General features: G+C 44.8%; 1 protein-coding gene across 1 annotated transcript in view; it reads right to left on the reverse strand.

Annotated features, from left to right (window-relative positions):
- USH2A (usherin) overlaps positions 1–22,681 on the reverse strand; it is a 678,599-nt gene that overhangs the window by 1,167 nt on the left and 654,751 nt on the right. The window contains exons 64-70 of the mRNA XM_032872913.1: positions 20,048–20,254; positions 16,826–17,064; positions 15,661–15,869; positions 11,411–11,587; positions 10,771–10,854; positions 6,040–6,284; positions 1,594–1,815 (exon numbers count right to left, since the gene is read on the reverse strand). Of these exons, the coding sequence (XP_032728804.1) occupies positions 1,594–1,815; positions 6,040–6,284; positions 10,771–10,854; positions 11,411–11,587; positions 15,661–15,869; positions 16,826–17,064; positions 20,048–20,254 (1,383 nt within the window). The remainder of the gene's footprint in view (positions 1–1,593; positions 1,816–6,039; positions 6,285–10,770; positions 10,855–11,410; positions 11,588–15,660; positions 15,870–16,825; positions 17,065–20,047; positions 20,255–22,681) is intronic.

Below are 22,681 nucleotides of genomic sequence, written 5' to 3' on the forward strand. Positions count from 1 at the left end.
GACTGGAACCTGGAGCCAGGAAATCTGCTGTATTCCTTGCGGTTAGTTAAGAAAGTCTTCGTGGAAGACCTCGACCTTTCAGTGAAGGAAAAATGAGAACCGAGGAGTGCAAGGGTCCAGAAGCAGAAGCAGATGCTTGAAAGACACGGAGGTGAGGAGTTCTGCCTCTGAGAAGCATGCGGAGGAGCTGCGGTCTTACTGGGCTGCTCTACCGGCTCACCGCCCCAAAGGAATGGGTGCTCCAGGTACTGGGGCGCCTGGGTGGCTCAATGGGTTAAAGCCTCTGCCTTCGGCTCAGGTCATGATCCCAGGGTCCTGGGATCGAGCCCCACATCGGGCTCTCTGCTCAGCGAGGAGCCTGCTTCCCTTCCCCTCTCTCTGCCTGCTTCTCTGCCTGCTTGTGATCTCTGTCAAATAAATAAACAAAATCTAAAAAAAAAAAAAAAAAAGAAGTCCAGGTACTTGGACAGAAGGTACAGGCCAGAAGTTCGATGGTTGGTAAAAACTCTAGGATTTTATCTATTTCAGCCACTAGGGACTTAAACAAATATTAGATAATAATGGGGTTAACTTTCAAAGGGTCGATTATTTGTATCCACTGGACTGAAATCATGAAGGCTGAAGTTCATACACAGCAATGTCTTATTTATCATGACATTCTGAGTTTCTTGGAAAAGAGCCATTGAGCCTATCAAAAGAACTGCTCTTTCTTTTCTTTTTCTTTTTTTTTTTTTAAGATTTTATTTATTTATTTGACAGAGAGATCACAAGTAGGCAGAGAGGCAGGCAGAGAGAGGGCGGGGATCAGGCTCCCTGCTGAGCAGAGAGTCCAATGCTGGGCTTGATCGTAGGACCCCAAGATCATGACCTGAGCCGAAGGCAGAGGCTTAACCCACTGAGCCACCCAGGTGCCCCAGAACTGCTCTTTCTCCTCTAACCGCAAACCAGAAGGAAGAAGGTGATGCACTTCTTTTGCTTTTTTTTTTTTTTTTCCTTTTAGACCAATTCCAGTGTTCCCAGTCACCGTCCGCCTGTCTCTTCCCTTGCAGAGTGCTGGGAGGCAACAGTCTGTGAGGGACAGAAAGCTCCAGGCCATCTCTTTACCGATACCTTTTGGGTGGCGGATCAAAGGCTCTGGATAAGGAGGGTCCCGGGTGGCTCAGTCGGTGAGGCGTAAGACTCTTGTTTTCCGCTCAGGTCCTGGCCTCAGTGTCATGAGACTAAGCCCCACACTGGGTTCTGCGCTCCGTGGGGCGTCTGCTGGATAGTCTCTCTCTCTGCCCGTCCCCCCACTCATAAATGCTCTCTCCCTGCCCCCTCTCAAATAAATAAATACATCTTTAAAAAAACAAAGGCTCTTGGGATGCCTGGATAGGTCGGTCACTTGGGCATGTGCCTTCGGCTCAGGTCATGATCTCAGCATCGTGGGATCCAGTCCCACATCAAGCTCCTTGATCAGCAGGGAGCCTGTTTCTCCCTCCATCTGCTTTGTCTGCTGCTCCCCCTGCTTGTGTGCTCACTTACTCTCTCTCTCTGACAAATAAATAAAATCTTAAAAAAAAAAAAAGGCTCTGGATAAGGAAATCAACTCACCAGTCCACTGTCGTGGCCCATGATGGTCTCCCACAGTGAGTCATCAATCAAGACCTTCTTGTCTTGAATGTCCGTGAGCTGGCTGACGCTGCGGTGGAGGGAGCCTTGGGAATAGGTACGGCTTCTTCGGCTCTGACTTGGGATCCGGAGGACAGATATGCTCCGGTTGCTCCTAATGCTGATGGGTGTCCCAGACCGGGGGATTCTGGTGTTAGCTAACCCCTGAAAAGAAAGTCGCTGTTGGTAATTGGAGTCTCAAGAAAATGGGCTTGAAATACGACAGAAAATTGTGTGTCACACATTGTCAGTGAAGGAACACACCATATCCTACTGCAGAATTTAGGTTATCTGGAATACTGTGGCCCCTGGTTTCTTGGTAAGGGTGAGATGATGAAGCAATAGTCATGTTAGACATCCAGTGTTCTTAGCACCTGGAGAGTTCATGCCCTAGTGCTCTGGCTGTTGTTCCCTATAGATAAGAGCTTCTGCTTTGCAAAGTTGTGGGTGAAGGAGATAGAGGTTGGGTGTACAAAGTAATCCCTCCATGAGACGTGTCACCACAGAGCCTGTGTCTTGAGATCAATGCTTTCCCAGAGCAACGTTAATAATGGTCTCTCCTGTACCCCTGGGGCTAATAATGCATTATACGTTTATTAAAAAATAAAAGGGGCACCTGGGTTAAGCCACTGCCTTCGGCTCGGGTCATGATCTCAGGGTCCTGGGATCGAGCCCCACGTTGGGCTCTCTGCTCAGCGGGGTACCTGCTTCCCCCTGCCTCTCTGCCTACTTGTGATCTCTCTCTCTCTGTCAAATAAATAAAATCTTTTTAAAAAATTATTAAAAAGTTAAAAAAAAATGGTCTCTCCTGGTTGCCAAGTGAGCACGGTTGTGTTATATTTCAAAATTCCTGGATTTGTGTAGGGAAATGGACTCTTCGCACCCTCTGTTCTCATTCATATTGTTCTATTTGTTGTAAGATTCAGCCTTCAAAATAAACCAGGTCTGGTATTAACATCAGAAAGACAAAGGCACTACATGGTCAGAACCTAGAAAATGTTCTAAGAGAACCGAGCTACTGTAAACGTCTGAGGTTTGATTTAGCTCGTCCAATCAGTGAAATGTTCCTGCTTTCCATTGTGCAGTCAACACATCACGCAGAAGATCATGCGTTCATGCAGCACACGGAGGTACCTCAAAGTGCATGGTGTAACTTTTTAGGGTCACATTGCTTGACACATCAGATATATCGGCCACAGAGTCAAACTGAGAACAAATGGGGAGGCATCAGTTAGTGTCTGGAACAAACAAAATGACCGTAAAACAAATTCTTTGTTTCTCCAATGATAGCATAATCACATAATCATTCTGAGAGGCATCTCAGGGGTTTGAGTGTGTGTGTGTGTGTGTGTGTGTGTGTGTTGCAGGGATAGCTCTCACCCACCTCCCCAAGTGAAAAGAACGTCAGTCTGAAACACTGAGCAGGGGAATCCCACCTGGTCCCGTTCAGAATCTTAGCCATTGTTTCTGGAGCTCAGGGACACCAACGATGGCTCTTTATTTTGCTGTACTAATGCAAATTCTACTCTCCTTTGTTTGACTTTCACTAATATTCTTCCAACTTTGTGAGAACGGTTTACTTTCAACATTTTTTTTTAAAGCATCCGAAGAAGGTTTGCAAGTGCATGTTATTACCTGGGTAGGATTAATTTAGGATATTTCAGTGGGTTCCGGAATATTGCCCAGGGTCCTGGGACACTCCAGATTTCACTCCTGCTAACCCTCCAGGACCTGTGACTGACACTCTCAATATTGAAGATGAGCGAGTGTGGGGACCCGGAGCTGCTGGTGGCCTGCCAGTCCCCACCAGCCCTTTCCCTCCTCACACCTCCCTTGGCCACTGAGCAAAATTTAACCCATTGGGAGCCACTCTGCTTCTCCCCAGTGGCGAGGAATATATGGGAAGAGGGTGTCTCAATTCTTTGGTCTGCTCATCCCAGTTGAAGTCCAAGTCTAGTCCCAGAGGCAGCTTGGCCTTGTTTTGCAGGGACTAAAAGCGCTAATCAGCAGCCCCCACCTGTTTTGTTTTGTTTTTCCATGTTTTTAAATTTTTTCACGATAAATACAGTTAACATTAGATCTACTCTCTTAGCAGACTGGCAATATAGTATCGTTATCTATAGGGACAATGCCATACAGCAGATCTCTAGGATGTCGTCATCTTGCAGAACTGAACCTTTATAAAACCTGCTAATAAGCAATTCCCCATTTCCCTCTCCCCACCTTGGCAACCACCATATTTTGCTTCCATGAATCTGGCTATTTTAGATCCCTCATATAAGTGGAATCATGGAATCCCCCCAACCTGTTTCCATTGGTTACAAGACTATACACACCCCTTACAGGAATTGTATTCTGTGTATTTTATTTTTAGCTTATTTATGGCTATTCTCAGGCTTTACTGAGCATCTGACTTCCAGGGTGCTGGTTGAAGTAGCAGATCCTTTGGTTTCTTTCTCAGAGGTCCTGTTCCTATGTGATGCTGACACTGACAGTTCACAGGCCACGCTTTGATGAAACAAAGCTTGACAAGACTCATGAGAACCGTGAGCAATGGCATCATCCAGAGTAACTTCCCGCTGAAATGATGTGGTTGCTTCTTGATCCCTCAGTTAGCCAAGTGGACAAAACTGGATTCCTCCCCGGGAAGGGTAATGAGGAAGAAGTGCCGGCCTGTAGGGTTTGGGTCAAGAAACAGGAGATTTGATCTCTGAAAGGAGTTACAATAATGGAATGTGGGGAAGTTTTCTGGAAGCACACCTCGCATGACAGAGTAGAGGAACCCAGCAGAGCTCCAGAGTTTCTCTTCCACGTTCTCCATGCGCCCCCTATGGCCCAGGGTTGATTTAGCTGGTCTCCTCAGGCTAGAGAGATCTCAGGTCTTCTGGGCTTTTCCATGTATTTCTGAACTCCAGAAGTGGTGGTGCTTCTTTCATCTAAGAACATGGCTTCCTCAGAGAGAGTTCCTCTTCAGCAAGGGAAAACTGTAAAGTATCTGCTCTTTAGTGAGAATCTTCTAATGAACATACACTGAATAGTAGCACATGGCCAGTGGTCTGAGTTGGCCATTCAATATTCTCGGAACTGCTTATTGTGGAAGAACTCCCCCCCACGGTGGAAGTGGTAATCAGAGTTTTAGCTGCACAGGCTGGCCATGAGCTCAACCTTTGCGCAAACTGGGTGAAGGGAGATTTCTCAGGCAGATGTAGCCCTTTGGATGCACGGCTTGGAAAGGACTGGCACCTGGTGGGAATTAGAATTTGTAGCCTTTCCTCCTCCAGATAGACCCAGCCCCACACCAGAGTGCAACTTCAGTTCCAATCACCTTTTACCCTGTCGTCGAGTGCTCTGGGCCAGGATCCACCTGCACTACCACACGTGTGGCCTCACCCTCAAACCTTTGCCTGACCTCCTATCTTGGGAACGGGTGGTTGGGAGCTATGAGAAGTCACTCACCCCCAGTGGCCCGGGTGTCAGAGGCCAGGGACAAACTGAGCACTGCCTGCAATTTAGTTTCTCCCTAGATCCCCCTTTTTTTGTTAGCCCCCAACCCAAGTTACACAGTTAAATAACCTGTAAGTTCCCTGGGTGATTTCGATATGCAGCTCTTCTCCACCATCCCCTGATGTACAGTGTTAGAGCAGAAACAGTCACTCCTGGTTGCACCAGAGAACAGCTTTTGGAGTTTAACAAAAGAATGCGAATCCCTAGGCCCCACCTGAAAGCAATGGAATCAGAGTTGCTGGGATAAGACCCAAGCAATGGCTTTTTTAAAAACCTCCCAGGTGGGGTGCCTGGGTGGCTCAGTGGGTTAAGCCTCTGCCTATGGCTCAGGTCATGATCCCAGGGTCCTGGGATGGAGACCTGCATCTGGCTCCTTGCTCAGCAGGGAGTCTGCTTCCCCCTTCTGTCTCTCTGCCTGCCTCTCCGCCTACTTGTGACCTCTGTCAAATAAATAAATAAATAAAATCTTAAAAACAAAAACAAAAAAAACTTCCCAAGTATCTTTGTCCCTTTGCGCTGCTTTAACAGAATCCCATAGACTGGCTAGCGTATAAACAACAGAAATTATTTCTCAAGTTCTGGAGGCTGGGAAGTCCAAGTTCAAGATGGCGGCCGATGGAGTGTCTGGTAGGTGCCTGCTTCCTGGTTCACAGACAGGCGTCTTCCTGTCTTCTTGCTGTGTCTTTGCATGGAGGAAGGGACGAGAAAGCTCTCTGGTGGTCTCTTCCATAAGGTCTCTATTAGCCTTTTTCAGACCCTGTATTTTATCAAACATAACTTTCTTCTAGTCCCTTGTTACCATGACTCTGGAAATATTTCCCTCTACATAACAGCAAGTATTCCAGCCCAGTGATAGGGAAACGGGGCCCGGCATCGGAGACCTACCATGTGGGTTTCCCCCGGTGGATAGACACTCAGCGGAGACATTCTCTTCTGAATAGGCACTAAGGGAGGCCTCTCTCTGATATATGGTTCTTTGTGGATTTTTCTTTGTAGTATCAGAGACAGAAAGATGGCCAGCAGGATCAAGCCCAGCATCGCCATTAACACGATGAACCATAACTCGCTATAGAACTTGGTGCTTTTGCTCCCCGATCCTGTCTTTTCTCCAGGAGTCGTCAGAACCAGGCCTGCAAAACCCAGGGACGGGAAAGGGAAATGTTATTTCAGAAGGCAGTTTCGTGATCCCTTGCCCCGATGTTTGATAGTAAATTGGAAAGGAGTTTAAAGCAGTTTGTCTAACGGTGTTTGTCTGTACTTGTGTTTGGGCTGGGAAAATGGTGCCGTGTGTGGCAGGGAGATGCTTATAGCCCTCGGGAGACCTCTGGGACACAGCTCGGGATGGAAATCACTGCTGCCTTTGCACGCTTCCTGGGAAAGACAGGGGAAGGAGGGTGAGGGGATCCTAAGGAGGGGTCACCAAAGTAACCTTGAGGAGTTCCTGCCTCACAGTCGTGTGCCCTGAGTGCAAAGCCTTTCCTTGGGCAGTGGACTCTCGCCACGGCCCAGCTTTACCACTGTCACCGCAGAGAAACTTCTGGACACATCCTGTCAAAGCTGAGGAGATCCCGGCCCCTCACTTCATGGTCCTGGGACGTTTGGTCCAAACTGGATTAGAAACCCCAGATCCCGTTTTCTATTGTGATGTTAATAGTCTGTGCTTGCCAACATGTTGTCTTCCGATTTCCCGCACCCTGGACTCTCCGTGACACAGCAAAGGCTGTGGGAGTCATCTACCACTCAACTACCCTCAGAGAGCTTCCCCTGGAAAGAAATCCTTTGGCCACGGGACCACTTACTCTCGATTTCTGTTCAAGTGTTGTGAGTTCGGTCGATGTGATTCTTCGCACGGGAGGCTAATCAGCAGCTCATGTTCAATGAGCAACTATTTACCCTGTGCTGGGCCCATAGCTCTCACGTCTGTGGGTGTGCAGAAAGCTGGAATGAGCCAGGGCAGACAGGAGAGAGGCTCACGGGGCTCCCTGCAGGGCAGCAGAACGCAGTGCCGTCAAGCAAACGGGGCAGGAGCCCGAGCGGGGCTCAGAGATCATCTCCAGCCCAGCCACTTGCTGGGGCCGTTGGCTGGGATGTCATGGGAAGTCACTCAAAGAAGAGGGCTGCACCCTCTCAGCAGAAGGGAGAAGGGGAAGGGACAAGAGCTGGGGAGAAATGTGTTTTGTTTTGCAGAACGAACGGTTCCAGCCCAGGGAACAGCCGAGCAGGCGTTTGGCCCGAGAGCCCCTCGCGTGAGCCCATTGGAAGAGGCCTGGAGGAGCCCGGAGTTGTCCCGAAGTCGTCTTTAGCTCATTATAACACTGGGATCTCTTCCTAAGGGTGGAGTTTTCTGCCGTGTTTTGAACATACGGTGTTGGCCCTAGCATGTCGATGTGCGAGCCATGACCAACTGAACCAGAAGTGCCTCTGTAACCCCCCGGCCCCCCACCCCCGCACCCCGCACCCACCCCTAATGCACTGAGTCAAAGCTCCCTGTACGAACCTCGGGGGGAGACAGAGCTTTCTCCCTGTCTCCTTACTTGTAACAAATAAGTTTTTTGCTTTGAACACTTCCTCTGAATGTGCTTAGTTTGATGTACCCCAAGGAGCAAACCCTTGACTGGGGTCACAGGCGAGCTCAGAAGCCCATGCACGCAGCAGCAGGCCTGCAGGCTTGGCGCGGGGGGCTGGAAGCCAGAGCTGCTGCTCCAGCGCAGGTGCCTGTGGCCCAGAGCAGGAAGGGCGAACAGACGCAGTGGCCAGGGCCTCCCCGCTATTGGCACTGACTCCCCCTTTGCAGCTCCTCAAGGACGGGGCGGTGGGGGCGGCTGTTAGACACCTGACACCCACACTTTCAGTGGAAGGGAAGGGGAGGGCTTCAGAATCGGGGTGAGGAGGTTTAAGAGAGAGAGAGAAAAGGTGACCGAGATTGCATTTCGAGCTTCCTAAGAGGAGCTGCACGACCTGGCTAATCCTAACCGGACTTCCCATAGCTCTGTGCTTACAGAAGTCGCTCCGCTCCATTTCAGAAGTAAAGAGTCGAAGCTCTGCCAAGTTCCAGCAGATAGGAATTCCCCTAATTAGGAATCAATGTGTGTTGTTTGAATTTATTTTTTTTTTTTAAAGATTTTATTTATTTATTTGACAGACAGAGATCACAAGTAGGCAGAGAGGCAGGCAGAGAGAGAGGAGGAAGCAGGCTCCCCGCGGAGCAGAGAGCCCGATGCGGGGCTCGATCCCAGGACCCCGGGATCATGACCTGAGCCGAAGGCAGAGGCTTTAACCCACTGAGCCACCCAGGCGCCCCTGTTGTTTGAATTTAAAACAAAACAAAAACCAACAACCTTGGTTGTCTGCGGGAAGAGCTGAATTTCCTCTGTGTGGCACGGGGCTGGAACGCCAGAAACAGATCTGATGGGCCCAGTGGGCCCCTTGCTTGGGAGGACACAGGGAATGTAGGGCAGCCTGCCTGAGGGAAGCCGCAGAAAGCAAACAGCCCTCAGAACAGGAGGAGGGAAATGAGGATGGCCAGACTTTGGCGCTTCAAGGCTGCCTCAGGGAAGGGAACAGGAACATTTTAAAAGTTACATCACAAAATTAAGGCTGGCTATGGGTATTAGTTGGACAATACATCTTGGAATTTTTTTCATAACTTCTCACTGTCCTCGGTGTTCCTTCTCTCACCCATGGAAACCTCTGCTTGTATTTAAGAACCGAATACAGGCTTCTGCTCTTTTAGGGAGAGCTTAAAATCGGGATGGTGTATATGTTAAAAATTTAAAAACAAAGTAAAAACAAAGTAAAAAATTTAAAAAAATTTTTAAAAAATCAGGATGGTGTGTTTTTATCCCTTCTAAGTTTTCTTTTCAAAGTCCCTTTGATTTCAAGGGACGCCACCCATCACATGGGAGCTTCAGGGTCAGGGTAGGAACTGCAGTGGCTGACTCGACTTCAAAGAAAAACCCCAGTGGTGTCAGAGGAGGTCCCTGCCCGGGGACTATCCGCCCCAGGGAAGGCATACTCGCCCCCGACCTCGGAGACTGGATGGGCTGGATTCCGAGGGGGCTCAATCTAGGTTATGGGGTTTTGCTCAACTCTTCATCCGGGTCCTCTGTATCGGAATCATTGGGTGGGCTTGTTTATTTTGTTTGCTTTTTGATTTTTAAAATCTGATTATAGTTGACACACAATGCTATGGGCAGGGCTTGTTGAAAGATCAGATTCTTGGGCCCTACTGACTCTGGATCTCTGCCAGGGGCCTGGGAAACCATGTAATAAATACACAAGCACATGGAGATGACTCTTAGGCACACTTAAATTTGAGAACAGCTGCTCAAGAAAAAGGACGGGACCAGGGGTCAGCAGAGAAACCATGTTCCAATTCTCATCTTAGCAATGAGCTTGTGGGCATTCTTGGGTAAGTTCTGGTGTCCCTTAGGCCTCCATCGGTCTACTCCACTTGTGGAAACACTGGAGTTGCTAAAAGAATACCAAATAGAGGCCCTGGGTGGCTCAGTAGGTTAAACATCTGACTCTTGATTTAGATTTCAGTTCATGATCTTAGAGTCCTGAGATCATGAGATCAAGCCCCGAGATGAATATGGAGCCTGTGTAAGATTTTCTCTTTCCCCCTGCCCCTGCCTCTCATCCTCTCTAAAAAAACCCAAAACCCGAAAACCAAATAAAGTCTACCCTAATCCACAACAGCTATGAAACGAAATGAGATAGACTATGTGGAATTGTGTTAGGTATTGTACAAAATTGTACATGGCATCCAGACATGTTAAGTCTGGAATCATAGAATTATATATATATATATATATATATATATATATATATATTTAGTGATTGAAATTATCCTTGATAACAATATATATGTTTACCTATGTTTCAGAATTGTTGGACATTTGTATTAAAAAATCCTAACTATACATGCGTACAAATTTGATATGACATTAGTTACAGGAATTTAAAATAAGGTATCAGTCCCAGTTCTGTTCTAATGGAAAAGATCTGGCATTTCTCTAACTCGCCCTTTGAAACTGTAAAGTATTACACATGTTAGATTCAAAGATTGTAGGTAGAACTCAATTTAAAAGATGCTCCATAAAAATTACAATTTCATCTCTTCAGCTAAATTACTTGGTAATAACAATCAATCATAATCTTTTACAGAGAATACAAGAGAGAAATCTCTCCAATTCACCATTTTAGGCTCTGAATCTGCAATATTATCTCTATGATCAACACATACTGGCATTAGAGTATTTTCTCTCTTCCTCTGCTCTCTTTTCTCTGACTTCCTCTATAAAGCACTTTTTTGGTAAACACAGTCGTTTAGCTCTTAACCGACAGGATTTGTGTATAGAAGAGAATTTAGTTATATCTCTCTGTGTATATAATTCAATGACTTGATATTTTAAGAGTACCACATGTCCTAACTCCTTGCCTGATGTAATTTCCATGAGAACCTTTAAAAATATTTCTTATAATACTTAACACAGTTCCTTCCATATAGTCTATGCTAATATATTAGCACAAGTATGTAGAAACGAACATATGCTTGTTTCTTGAGAAAATGAATACGCTCTATACTAAATATAATAGGAGTTAAACATTTACCAAGTCCGGTAGAGGTATCGTATTGGACCACAGGCGTTTTAATGCTTCCTTCATCTGTGGTGCAGATGACCTGGAAAAAGAAGGCTGGAGAAAAGGTACATGCCTCGGTCATTCAATACCTACAAAGGGCAGCGTCTCATAGCACAGGAAAGTCTGAAAACAGTTTTCCAGCACAAGTTGTGAGGTTGTATCTAATAGGCAAACTTATTTCTAATATTAAAATTCCAAGAAAAATAGCTTATCATCAGTGTAATAATAGTATATATTTATAAATAACAGAACTGAAGAAGCTTAGAGCTTATACAGCAAAACAAAACAACAACAAAAAACCCCAAAAGAAGAATCAGAAGAGTAAAGGATAATACACGGTGTATCTTGTTGTTCTGTACATGGTCTAAACCTGTTCTTTCCAAAAGGTACAGGTGTCGGGGCGCCTGGGTGACTCAGTTGGTTAAGTGACTGTTTTGGCTCAGGTCATGATCCTGGAGTCACAGGATCGAGTTCCACATGGGGCTCCCTGCTCGGCAGTGAGTCTGCTTCTCCCTCTGTCCCTTCCCCTTCTCTGGTCACCTTCCAGAAGGACCGTCAAGCGGGGACCCGGAGGTCCTGACACACTGTGGAACGGGAGTCAGAAACTAACTTTTGTCCGCCGTCCTGGGTAGATAGAGGGTGGTGTCGAGCCCGCTATACACACGCTGGCCTCTGTCGGTCACCACGAACTCCTTCAGCGGGCCGTTCAGCGAGAAAGAGCCGCTCCAGTCCACACGCACCAGAGACAAATTGCTCTGCACCGAAAACGGGGCTCGGTACTGGGGCACTGTGGGGAGAAAGTTGTATGTTCTAAAAATGGTTACCTCGGAGTACATGTGTGTATATATAGGTCTTTTTTTTTTTTTTAATATGGCCCCCCCTCACCCCTAAATCAGATTACTGGAACCCTTCATATTTTTCTCAGTGTTTTATTTATTTATTTTTTAAAAACCTGGCATGGGGGGGTTCACCAATGCGAACATGTGTGAAATGCTTTCTCAGCAACGTTGCACCTGCTTTCCAGAAAACAAAAAAAAAATCGATGGAGAGCAGTGTTTTATGAAATGAAACTATTAACATACAATGGTTGTGCTTACCAACATAGCCCTGGAGCTCATATTTTGTTGCATTTTCCCTCTTTTAACGGGTAAAGTATCCTTAACACTATTAACTACAGCAGATTGCTATTTTTCATATCGAATCAATATTTATTGCTACAAAGCCCCAAGGACTAGATGAAGTTAATATATTTTTTTTTTTCTCCAAACGAAACTGCTTAGATGGTGAATTATGTCCTTTTGGTACCCATTTATTTTTAAAGCTTTTTCTTGAATCGTTAGTTTGTTTTCTAAGATAGTTAAAAAGCCTTGCAAATAGCAATTCTACTATAATAATTCATTGCCCTGACTAATCAATCAATAGCATAGTACATTAGTATATCATCAAGTTCAGGTCTCCTAAGTATTATATCAGAGACAGAAGCGACTTGGTGTACATGTTCTCTTTCCATTTTTCAGCTCCTTACTAAAACAAAGGAAAAACAATCCGTAACCGAGTCTCATCTTTTAAATGAATAATTTTTGCAGAAACAAATGAAGGGTTACCATATCATCTTGTCAAGTCAGAAGAGATTTATTTCATGAGATTTTGTTTTCTCCAAAATAATCAATACATTTGTAACAGCACTAAGATCCATCTATATACTAAATTGACTTTTAAGAAAAGAAAAAAAGGGAGTGGTGTAAATAAATTAGATATCCTTTTTTTTTTCTTTAGAAATTAGACCCATCTGTTGCTGATGCTAGGAAATATAACAAAATAAGGAATAATTATACTTTGGTCCTCCTGGGGTTTAAACCACAAGACAACTTTGATTCTTACCTTTCAAAATAAGATATTTTTATAAAGCCATAAAAAATATTTCTGCAAATACAAAAATCAGAGCTACAAAACCCTCTTTAAATATCTGTTTTTCCAACACAAAGTTTGTCCAACATCACAGTAGAATGTACTGTTGTATTTGTGGCTTCTTTCTGTCACTTAATTCAGTAGATTTCCTTTGTAAGAGTATAAATAAAGAGGAGGCTTGCAAAATAGTATGAAAATAGAAAGATAGGAGCTTTAATTGCCTTGCAGGACACAGAGATCTTCCAGAGGAAAGAGTAATTAACCAAAATTGTCAAAAATAATGGATTTGGAGACTGAGAAAACGGGAAAAGCCACTATGCCCTTTGCACCTGATGTGTTTTATCTCATTTAATCTTCAAAACCATCTGGTAAGAATTAGTTGCTAATTTTTCAGGTTCTGAGGAGCCAAGTAACTTGCTTAATGTCAGTTAGTGGTAGGAGACCCAGGATCTGAACCCAGACCTGCCAACCGTGAAGGTCATACTTTTTAAAAAGGATTGAGGTTCCCACTGCCTTGAGTGTTCCCAAGAAGTCCATGACGGTGAAAGATGTCCCCCCGATTGTCACTCTGGGGGTCAAGGGCAAACTGAAGACGAGAATTTCATGCAGTGATGAGGTGAAAATCAGTCTGGAGGAGGTTAAAGGGGGAAATGGGAGGAAAGATAATGGGCAAAGACAGGAAGAGCACTCTTGAGACAAGTTTGGCTGTGAAGGGAGGAGTACGGCGGGCAGCAGGGAGGATGTGAGGGAGAGAAACAGCTGTGACTCCAGCTGGGATACACCGAAGGTTGCAGAGGAGGACGGTCAGCGGCGAAGGGGCTGTATTTGAAGCTGAGGTGGGATTTTTTCAGGTGGAAGGACCACTGTCCTCGTTGCAGACAGAAATGAAACCAATTTAGGGGAGTGTGGTGGTCTGGGGTGTGAAAGGAGCAGACTTCTGACTGGTGACCTGTCTTTTCCTGGTGAATTTGGAGGCAAGGAGTTCTGCAGAGAATATAGGAGAGGTGGTCGAGGATAGCGGGGGTTGGGGTGGGGGGGCGGGCAAAGGGCGGGAAGATGTGGGAGGCTTGAGGAGGGGAGAGGAGGTCTGAAATCTTTCCGACAGACCAGGGAAACACAGTGGAACTGAGGGTGCTGCTGAGCGGGGGGGTCGTGAAGTTAGAGTAACAGTTCCATTTTCTAGGGTGGCAATGGGCAGGCCACTTCAGCTCTGGCCTTGGTTTGGGATCACTTCATGGTGCAGCTTCCAGAGCCTCTGATCAGATTCTGGGCCACGTGAACGGCATCTTGGAATTGTCGTGTATGGTCCGCGGTCCTGCTTCAGCTTTCTTTTTTGTATATTTGGATAACAGCATTGACTTCATCGGCTTGTGCTGAGGGTTATTTGTAAATTCCCTGAACAGTGCCGGGACCGAGACTCTCTGAATGACGTGTTGCTAACGTCCTGCCATGTCGCCTAGTCACATTAAGGTCTTTGTATGAGGCAGTGGACTATTGTGAATGTGTAACTCTTACTTTTAAGAAATGCCAATGCCAGACCCTGAAGATGAGATTATAATTTGATACAATATGGCTGGAAAGCCTATTTGTGATAAGTATCCAAAGCCTTAAAATATTAAAATATTTGATACAGTAAATTCCACTCATTGAAATTGAATTTGAAGATGGTCAGACGTTCAAAGATGGGTTCACAAAGAAATTTCTCACCACACTTATAAAGGAAAATATTAGAACAACTAAAATGTCCAACCAATTCTATAGGATGGAAAATTATATAGCCATTCAACTTGGTGGCTAAAGCTTTTTTAATGTCATGGGAAATGCAAATAAAATAATGTCACGTATAAAAATCAGACTATGAAATTTCCATTAGAGTATGATCTCAGCCACATAATAGAAGTTGCATGAGAAAAAGACTAAAGGAATCAATTATGCCAAAATACTAATGTGGTTGCCTCTGGGTGGTGGGATTATAAGCAGGACTGGCTTTACGGGTATGGGAACTGCACAGCTGCTTGGGCCTCTCACATAAGAGTCACGAAATGCTCTTACGCTCTGTTGTCATGGTCTTGAAAGTCTTAGTGATTTTTGAATAAGGGGCCCCATAACTTTACTCTCTACTGAGCCCTGCATATGATGTAACTGGTTCTGACTGTAAGTACTAATCTTATTCTTTTAAAAAATATTTTATTTATTTATTTGACAGAGAGAGAGTGAGGGAAAGAATACAAGGAGGGGGAGTGGGAGAGGAAGAAGCAGACTTCCCGCTGAGCAAGGAGCCCGCCAGGACCCTGGGATCATGATCTGAGCTGAAGGCAGACGCTTAACAGCTGACCCACCCAGGCGCCCCTACTAATTTTATTCTTAGTACTTTTGTATTTGTTATTTTTTTTGAAGTTTATTTATTGAAGTCATCTCTACACCTAACATAGGGCTCAAACTCATGACGCCAAGATCAGGAGTCACATGTTCTTCTGATCAAGATACTACGTACCCTATTTTTGTATCTGTCATTTTTAAACAATAGACACATATACCTTATAAATTCTGAAAAGAAGTTATTTTATAAAAATGTAAGGAGACCCCAATTTATTAGTTAATTGTTCTGCTTTTCTTGACAGTGCCATATCTCATTGCTTTCTAGAAATGCTTTCTGGATTCTTCTATGCCATGTAATTTGAAAAGAAAAGGAGTGGATAACTAAAAAAAAAAAAAAATCTCAGGGGCATGGGGGTGGCTCAGTGGGTTAAGTGCCTGCGGTCTCAGGTCCTGGGAGCCGCTCAGCAGGGAGCCTGTTCTCTCTCTCCCTCTGCCTGCAGCTCCCCCTGCTTGCCAACATGCTCTCCCTTTCTGTCTGTCAAATAAATAATTAAAATCTTTAAAACAACAACAATGAGTGTCTCCCGGCTGCCCCCAACCTCTCTGGCTGATGGTGGCAACACTTCTACTCACATTCCCTTTGGGTGATGAAGCGGATCCAGTCTGAAGCCACACTGCCCACCTCGTTGTGGGCCACCACCCGCAGGCTGTAGGTGGTGTAGGGCTGGAGGCCCTCCAGGCGGGCCGTGGGCTCCAGCCCCGTGTACTTGGTCTCTGCTTGGCCGGGGGTACACGGCAGGGCTAAATCCGGAGGGCAAGGCTGGTAGAGCTGAAGCTCGTAGCTAGAAGGAGAAGGCAGGCGTAAGGTTAGTGTCACTTTCTTTGAAAACGGGGTATGTTTTGTGAGGACACATTTTGTGTTCACAGAACCACCAGCTCTTTCTGAGTCCCACCTGCGGGAAGCTGGTCTCTGCAACCCTCTGCGTAAACCGGCCGCAGGTGTAGCCGGCGGACTCGCACGTGCTCACCGGGGCGGTCCCGCCCGCGGCCAGCAATCCTCGTTGGTAGACAGAAGACAGGTCTCTCTTTTCAGAGAAGAGTGGTAACACTGTTCTCCTCTGCTGACAATAGAGAATGTCTTTTTTTTTTTAACAAATAAATGAAAACCAACCAACCAAGTAAAACAAAACAATATCTTTTTGTCCAGATGATTTTGAGTGAAATACCTTGTTTTTCCAAACGGTGGCTCATGACATTTTAAGATTTTATTTATTTATTTGACAGAGAGATAGATCACAAGCAGGCAGAGGGGCAGGCAGAGAGGGGGGGGAAGCAGGCTCCCCGCTGAAACAGAGAGCCAGATGTGGGGCTCGATCCCAGGACCCCGGGATCATGACCTGACCTGAAGGCAGAGGCTTAACCCACGGAGCCACCCAGGCGCCCCCGTTCATGACATCTTAAATTGGATCAAGGAAATTCTGATTTAACCACAGCCATTTCCTATGTTCCAGCTGAGGCCTACGCAGGGCGTAATTCCAGGGAACCACGAGGAGGAGCCTCCTTCACTGAATGCAAACGCACCGCATCATCTTTCTTAAAAACAATTTGGTCGTTTGCCTTTCTAACTAGTTGGTTTTGTGATTTAAACACTTGGCAGGGAACATTACGCTCAAATCCATTGACTCGTCTGTTTTGCTGTAGTGTTTGCTCAACAAGCAAGGCCTGCTTGGCCGCATGGGGCAGCTCCGTGTGCACGGGCCTCACTGCGGCCGGTCCGGCCTCCCGTCTGGTCCCTTACCCTTGGATGACGCCGTTGGGGCTCAGGGGCGGGCTCCACTGGAACGAAGCTGTCCTCGAGGACAGCGCCTGGATCTGCGGAGCGGACAGTCCCGCGGGCGGAGCAGGCTGAGTTTTCAACTCGGCGGTTGGCCCTTTGCTGCAGCAGTCGAGGCAGGTGCAGGCCTCCACGCCCACCCAGTACGTGCTGAAGGGCTGTAGGCCGCGAAGGGTCTGCTGGGCCGCCGCGCCTTCCGACAGCTGTGGGGAGATGGGGACACTCCGTGAGGCCGGCCGCGGTCACCAACGACGGACACCTGCGGATCAGGCGTCTCAGCTCCTACCAAGGGAGGGCCATGCTCTGTGCCCTGGGAGAGGCCCCGGAGCCATTAGCATCGCACTGGCCATCGGAATTGCCAGGCTGCTTGGAAAGGCCTAACTTAATCACGCAAAACATGTGATGACATAATAGAAGTTAGACCTAACAGGATAGAAATCGCAAGGCATAGTAGTGTTTATTCCTATAGAAAGATGATAGAATATGACACAAAACATACAAAATATATATATATATAAAATATATGAAATACAATTATAAAAATTATAAAAATAAACAATATATAAAGATTTATTTATTTATTGAGAGAGACGGAGAGAGAGAGAGTGCACCGCAGGAGGGACAGAGGGAGAGGGAGAGAGAATCCCAGGCAGACTCCACACTGAGCACAGAGCTCTCCGTGGGGCTCGATCTCAGTACCCCATCATCATGAGCTAAGACAAGACCAAGTCAGAAGTGCCACCGACTGCACCACCCAGGCACCCCACAAAATATCTATTTCAGATTTTTATTTAAATTCCAGTTAACATAGAGTGTAGCATTAGTTTCAGGCGTAGGATTTAGTGGGTCACCTCCATACCACGCCCTATGCTCACCATAGGATGCACACTCCTTAGTCCCCATCACCTATTTCATGTATCCCCCCGCACCTCCCCTCTGGGAGTTTGTCCTCTATAACTAAGAAGCTCTTTCTTGGTCTCCCTCTCTCCTCCTTTCTTTTATGATCATTTTTGTTTCTTAAATTCCACAAAGAGGGGCACCTGGGTGGCTCAGTTGGTGAACCGTCTGCCTTCAGCTCAGGTCATGATCCCAGGGTCTGGGATCGAATCCTACATTGGGCTCCCTGCTCAGCACGGAGCCTGCTTCTCCCTCTACCTACCACTCCCCCTGCTTGTGTGCGCTCTCTCACTCTCTTTGACAAATAAATAAATAAAATCTTTAAATTCCACATATGAGTGAAGTCATATGGTATTTGTCTTTCTCTGACTTATTCCACTTAGCATAATACTCTCTAGGTCCAGCCATGTCATCACCAATGGCAAGATTTCATTCTTTTTTAAGGCTGAACCAACTGCATAGTATATATATATACACAATGTGTTCTTTGTCCATTCATCAGTCAATGGAACTTGAGCTATTTCCATAATTTAGCTATTCTAGATAATGCTGCTATAAATATCAGATGCATGTATCCCTTTGTATTTTGGTGTCGTTTGGGTAAATACCTAGTAGTGCAATTGCTGGGTCATAGTGTAGTTCCATTTTTAATTTTTTAAGGAACCTCCATACCGTTTTCTAGAATGGCTGCACCAGCTTGCATTCCCACCAACAGAAAGTCACAAAATACTGATCAAATTCTGTGACCGTGAGAATAATGCCTTTTCAAAAAACAAAATCTGCATTTCAATTATAGTTGTAGTCAATATTCACGAAGGTCCATACTTTGTCATTGTTATCTGTATGTGTTTTGGGGGCCGAAATTTCCCTCAGATCCATGTTAGAGTGAATATTTAAGGACTTGAAATATATTTTATGTATTTGTGTATGTTATGTTTTTTATATTTTATGTATATGCTAGAGCTTGAAAGTCATTCTTTTCCCCAATGGTGTTGGTATATATGAAATACATTCCTTTTCTCAACTATCTTTATTGTGTTATAAACTTTCTGGTTTACTTGGAACATGTTTTTTTTTTTTTTTTTTTATCTCATTGTGGTTTTATTAAGAACTCTTTGGAACAAAAGAGTTCAGAAACTGGAATACGAATTTTTACATTCACATAAGCAACATGTAATTAAGAAGAGTTATCTGTTATTTAAAAAATGCATACAATGCACTCTAAATATAAATTATTTTAGTTTATTAATATTATCATTTTATAACCATGGATAATCAAGGGTTGATTGTATTTACATCATCTATATTTATTGAATACGAAGCCCTGTAGAAAATATGCTAATATTCTTTTAACATTCAATACGAGACTTCCTTCCTTGCAAGTTGTCTTCTGAAATTGTGTTTCAATACCTGGATTTCTCCACACTGACCCCAACTGTTCCCCAAATTGTTCTAAATAATTTATAATGTCATAGTAGGATCTCCACAACTTGTCCATGAAGTTGTTTTGTGTGTGTGAACAAAGTTATAATCTACATGTACGAGAAACATGAGAGTGTTACGGTCCTTCTCTGTGTTATACACAGAGAAGATGCTTCCTCCCTCTGGCTGTCAGGCTCTTTGTATAAATAATGTAGGAACTGGTCTAGTTCATTATTAGGGTCTCTTCAGCCAGCAGCTTCGTTAAAACACAGTGTGAAAGATGATTTCTCTAAACTGTCCGGTGTGTCTCCCTCACGTACCCCAAATGTGCCAATACACAAACAGCAGAGCGCGAGTTGTGTTGGCTAAGCTGTTCTGCTCTCTTCTAAAGCGCTGGAACTTTCTTGAAGTCACCAAAAAAGAAAGACGGAGTTTTCAGTGTGTTTTTAGAGATCTGCTCATGACAGAATGAGGATTCCAAGGATAGTCTTTGCTCTATTTTTTTCTTTCTCATATTAACATTTACACCACCAACAATGGCCATATGTTGACCCATTACTGTAGATCAATACTTGACATGCATTTTCCAATTAAATTAAATTAATTGTCACTATAGTCCTAGGTTTCTTAGATTTGTGGAGTCTTTAACACCGTTAGCACTTCTGTCCCTGAATACTTACATAGCTGCTGTATGCTTCCTAACACTCACCATTTCTCTCCAATGGATCTTTGTGCTGAGTTCATCACGGGTAATGGAGAACAGATGGGGAAGAAAGAAGTCTCAAGTAGAAAAGGCCAGGGCACCATGGTCTATTTTTGCAGAATTAACCAGTCCTGGGTTTTTGTTCAGAGTGCTCTGCTACTCACCACTGTCTCTGATCCACTAGTGTTGGAGAACAGTCTGTAGAGACTGATGATTCCGTTGGGCTTCCCAGGGGCGCTGATGTTGACCACCGCTTGGGTGGAAGAGACTTCATGAAACGTGGGGGCCCTGAGACCTTCTGGGGGGGCAGGCCCAGTCTTACACCATGTCCAGGGACTGGGGGCTTTTCCTGCTGAATTCACTGCCCAGACCTCCAAAGAGAAATTGATAAGACCACTCAAAAGCAAGGTAACTTCAGGCTGAAAGAGAAGTTGGTAACCCAAAGCAACCAAACACAACAGAGTGAGATAAACTTGGATCTTGCAACTTTGTAATCACAGAGGAGAGCAGGTCCTTCCTCTTTTTTGCCTTTGGCCATGTGAATACAAAGAGGGCCGATTAGGAGCCCTAATTTCAGAGTGCAGCAGGCTGATTAAAGCCTAATGAAAAGCTCCTCGTCTCTGCGTGGAGTGCAGAGTGATTTTGTCAGTTTTTGCAACCTGAATGGACCTGCAGACTACATAAAACTCAGCAATTCTTAAACACTGTCCCCACCACATCTGCATGAAAATTAAATTTTCCTTTCATCAAGGAGGGAATAAACATATGGAAGGATGTATAATCTTATTTATCAAGGACCATTTGTATAATTAAACACGAATATCCTAAAAGGTTGCTTTAGGTCGTCATTTGCATGAGTAAGTAATTTGTAGAATGTCAGGTACAATAGACAGAGTAGATGGATGTGTGAGTGTATAGGGTTAAATTAGGCCCAATAACAGCCAACTACACAGTGATCAATCAGAATGATAGATCTAAATGGCAATACAAGAAGACTGCGCGTTTAGGAGTAGGAGTATTCCTTAGTAAGCTTTCATGTTGTGCAAATCTAACTTCAAGAAATCTTTCTTGTTCAGGATATATACATATATATATATATATATACATACATACATAAATTATTTGTCCTGAGCTTTAAAGTCTGGAGAACTTGTTTGATTCTACAGTACGTACCTGCCAGGTGTGCAGGGTTGAAAAAACATGCAGAACATTCAAACTATGAGAAGCTTAGGGTCAGACAGTAGACTACTCTGCAATGACAGCTTAGCCCTGTTTTTGTCTCTTCTAGTTTTGCATCAATAGTATCTTCCAGAGAATAGACATCAGACAGATTTTTGGTACTTAGGCCCAACTTTTATCAGTGTTTCCATACCTTTTTTCTTTCTTAGTGGTTTCCTCTGGAAGAGTAAACTCTCTGATGTTGAGCTGCTCTCAGATTGTTGTCAAATGCAATTCCCCAGTCCCTTGCTGGTAGGATTGCCAGAAGCCCCATTTGTAAGAGACAACTAACCTCCTTCCAGAGCAGAACTTACCCTTTTTTTAGAGCTCTGACACTTTCTTCTCACCAGGTGCGTAATAATCACACCCATTTGTATAACGTCTACAATTTACAAAACCCTTTAACAGGCCTTATCTGACTTAGTCCTCCCAACACAACTTGGGAGGGTGGCTGGAGAGTGCGTGCTCAGCCCCCTTTACCCCTGAGAAAATCGAAGCTCGGAAAATGTCAACTCTTGTAGTGACGGAAGTTACCAAAGCTGAGATGAGAATTCTCTTCTCCAATAAACTCCCTTATTGCTCTTTCCAATAAACCATATGCCAGCCGGACGCAGAAGGAAGACACTCAGGATCATGGACATTAGACACATATTGGCAGTTCTGGAGTCGGGAAAGTTAGCCAGCGAGGATAGAGGGGTCCAGGCTGTCTACGGTGAAGGCGTGCTTATTTTCATGGGCACAGGGAAGTAGGGAGCAGCGCACTGTCTTAGCAACGGGAGAACGTTTCATGGAAACCACACTGCGACTGCAGCTGCTCTTCTCGTCCCCTCTGAAGGGGCAAAGGTCAGCCTTGGCATAGGGACAGTTGGCTTGGAGGTTATCGGTGAAGAGGTCAGATTTCAGAGCTAATGAGAGAGTCCCTGTCTTCTCAGTCAGCCCCAAACCAACCTCTCTTTTTTTTTACACTTAGGTAATTATTATTCATTTGCAAAGATCTTCCAAAAACTTCTCATAAAAGTAATCTAATTTTATTTTATTTTTTAATTTTTCATTTTAATTTAGTTAACAGATAGTGTATTATTCGTTTCAGGGGTAGAATTTAGTGATTCATCAGTTGCATACAAAATCCAGTGCTCACTACATCCCATGTCCTCCTTCATGCCCGTCACCCAGTCACCCCATCCCCCCACCACCTCCCTTCCAGCAACCCTGTTTGTTTCCTAGAGTTAAGAGTCTCTTATGGTTTGTCTCCTCTGTTTTCATCTTATTTTATTTTTTTCCCTCCCTATATGTTCATCTGTACTGTTTCTTAAATTCCACATATGGATGAAATCGTATGGTATTTGTCTTTCTCTGACTGACTTATTTTGCTTAGCATAATACCCTCTAGTTCCATCCCCATCATTGCAAATGGTAAGATTCGTTCTTTTTGATGAATATCACATCCATTTATCCATCCGTCAATGGACATCTAGACCAACCTCTTCAATGCAAACATCTTTCCAGGATGTAGGGGAGAACATTTTTTTATTACACAGAGAGTGACAAAGTTTGAAAAGAAAATATTCTTGGGGAAGGGA

The sequence above is a fragment of the Lontra canadensis genome, unplaced genomic scaffold (assembly GCF_010015895.1).
Source record: "Lontra canadensis isolate GAN:19392208 unplaced genomic scaffold, GSC_riverotter_1.0 scaffold46, whole genome shotgun sequence".
In the NCBI taxonomy this organism is placed as follows: domain Eukaryota; kingdom Metazoa; phylum Chordata; class Mammalia; order Carnivora; family Mustelidae; genus Lontra; species Lontra canadensis.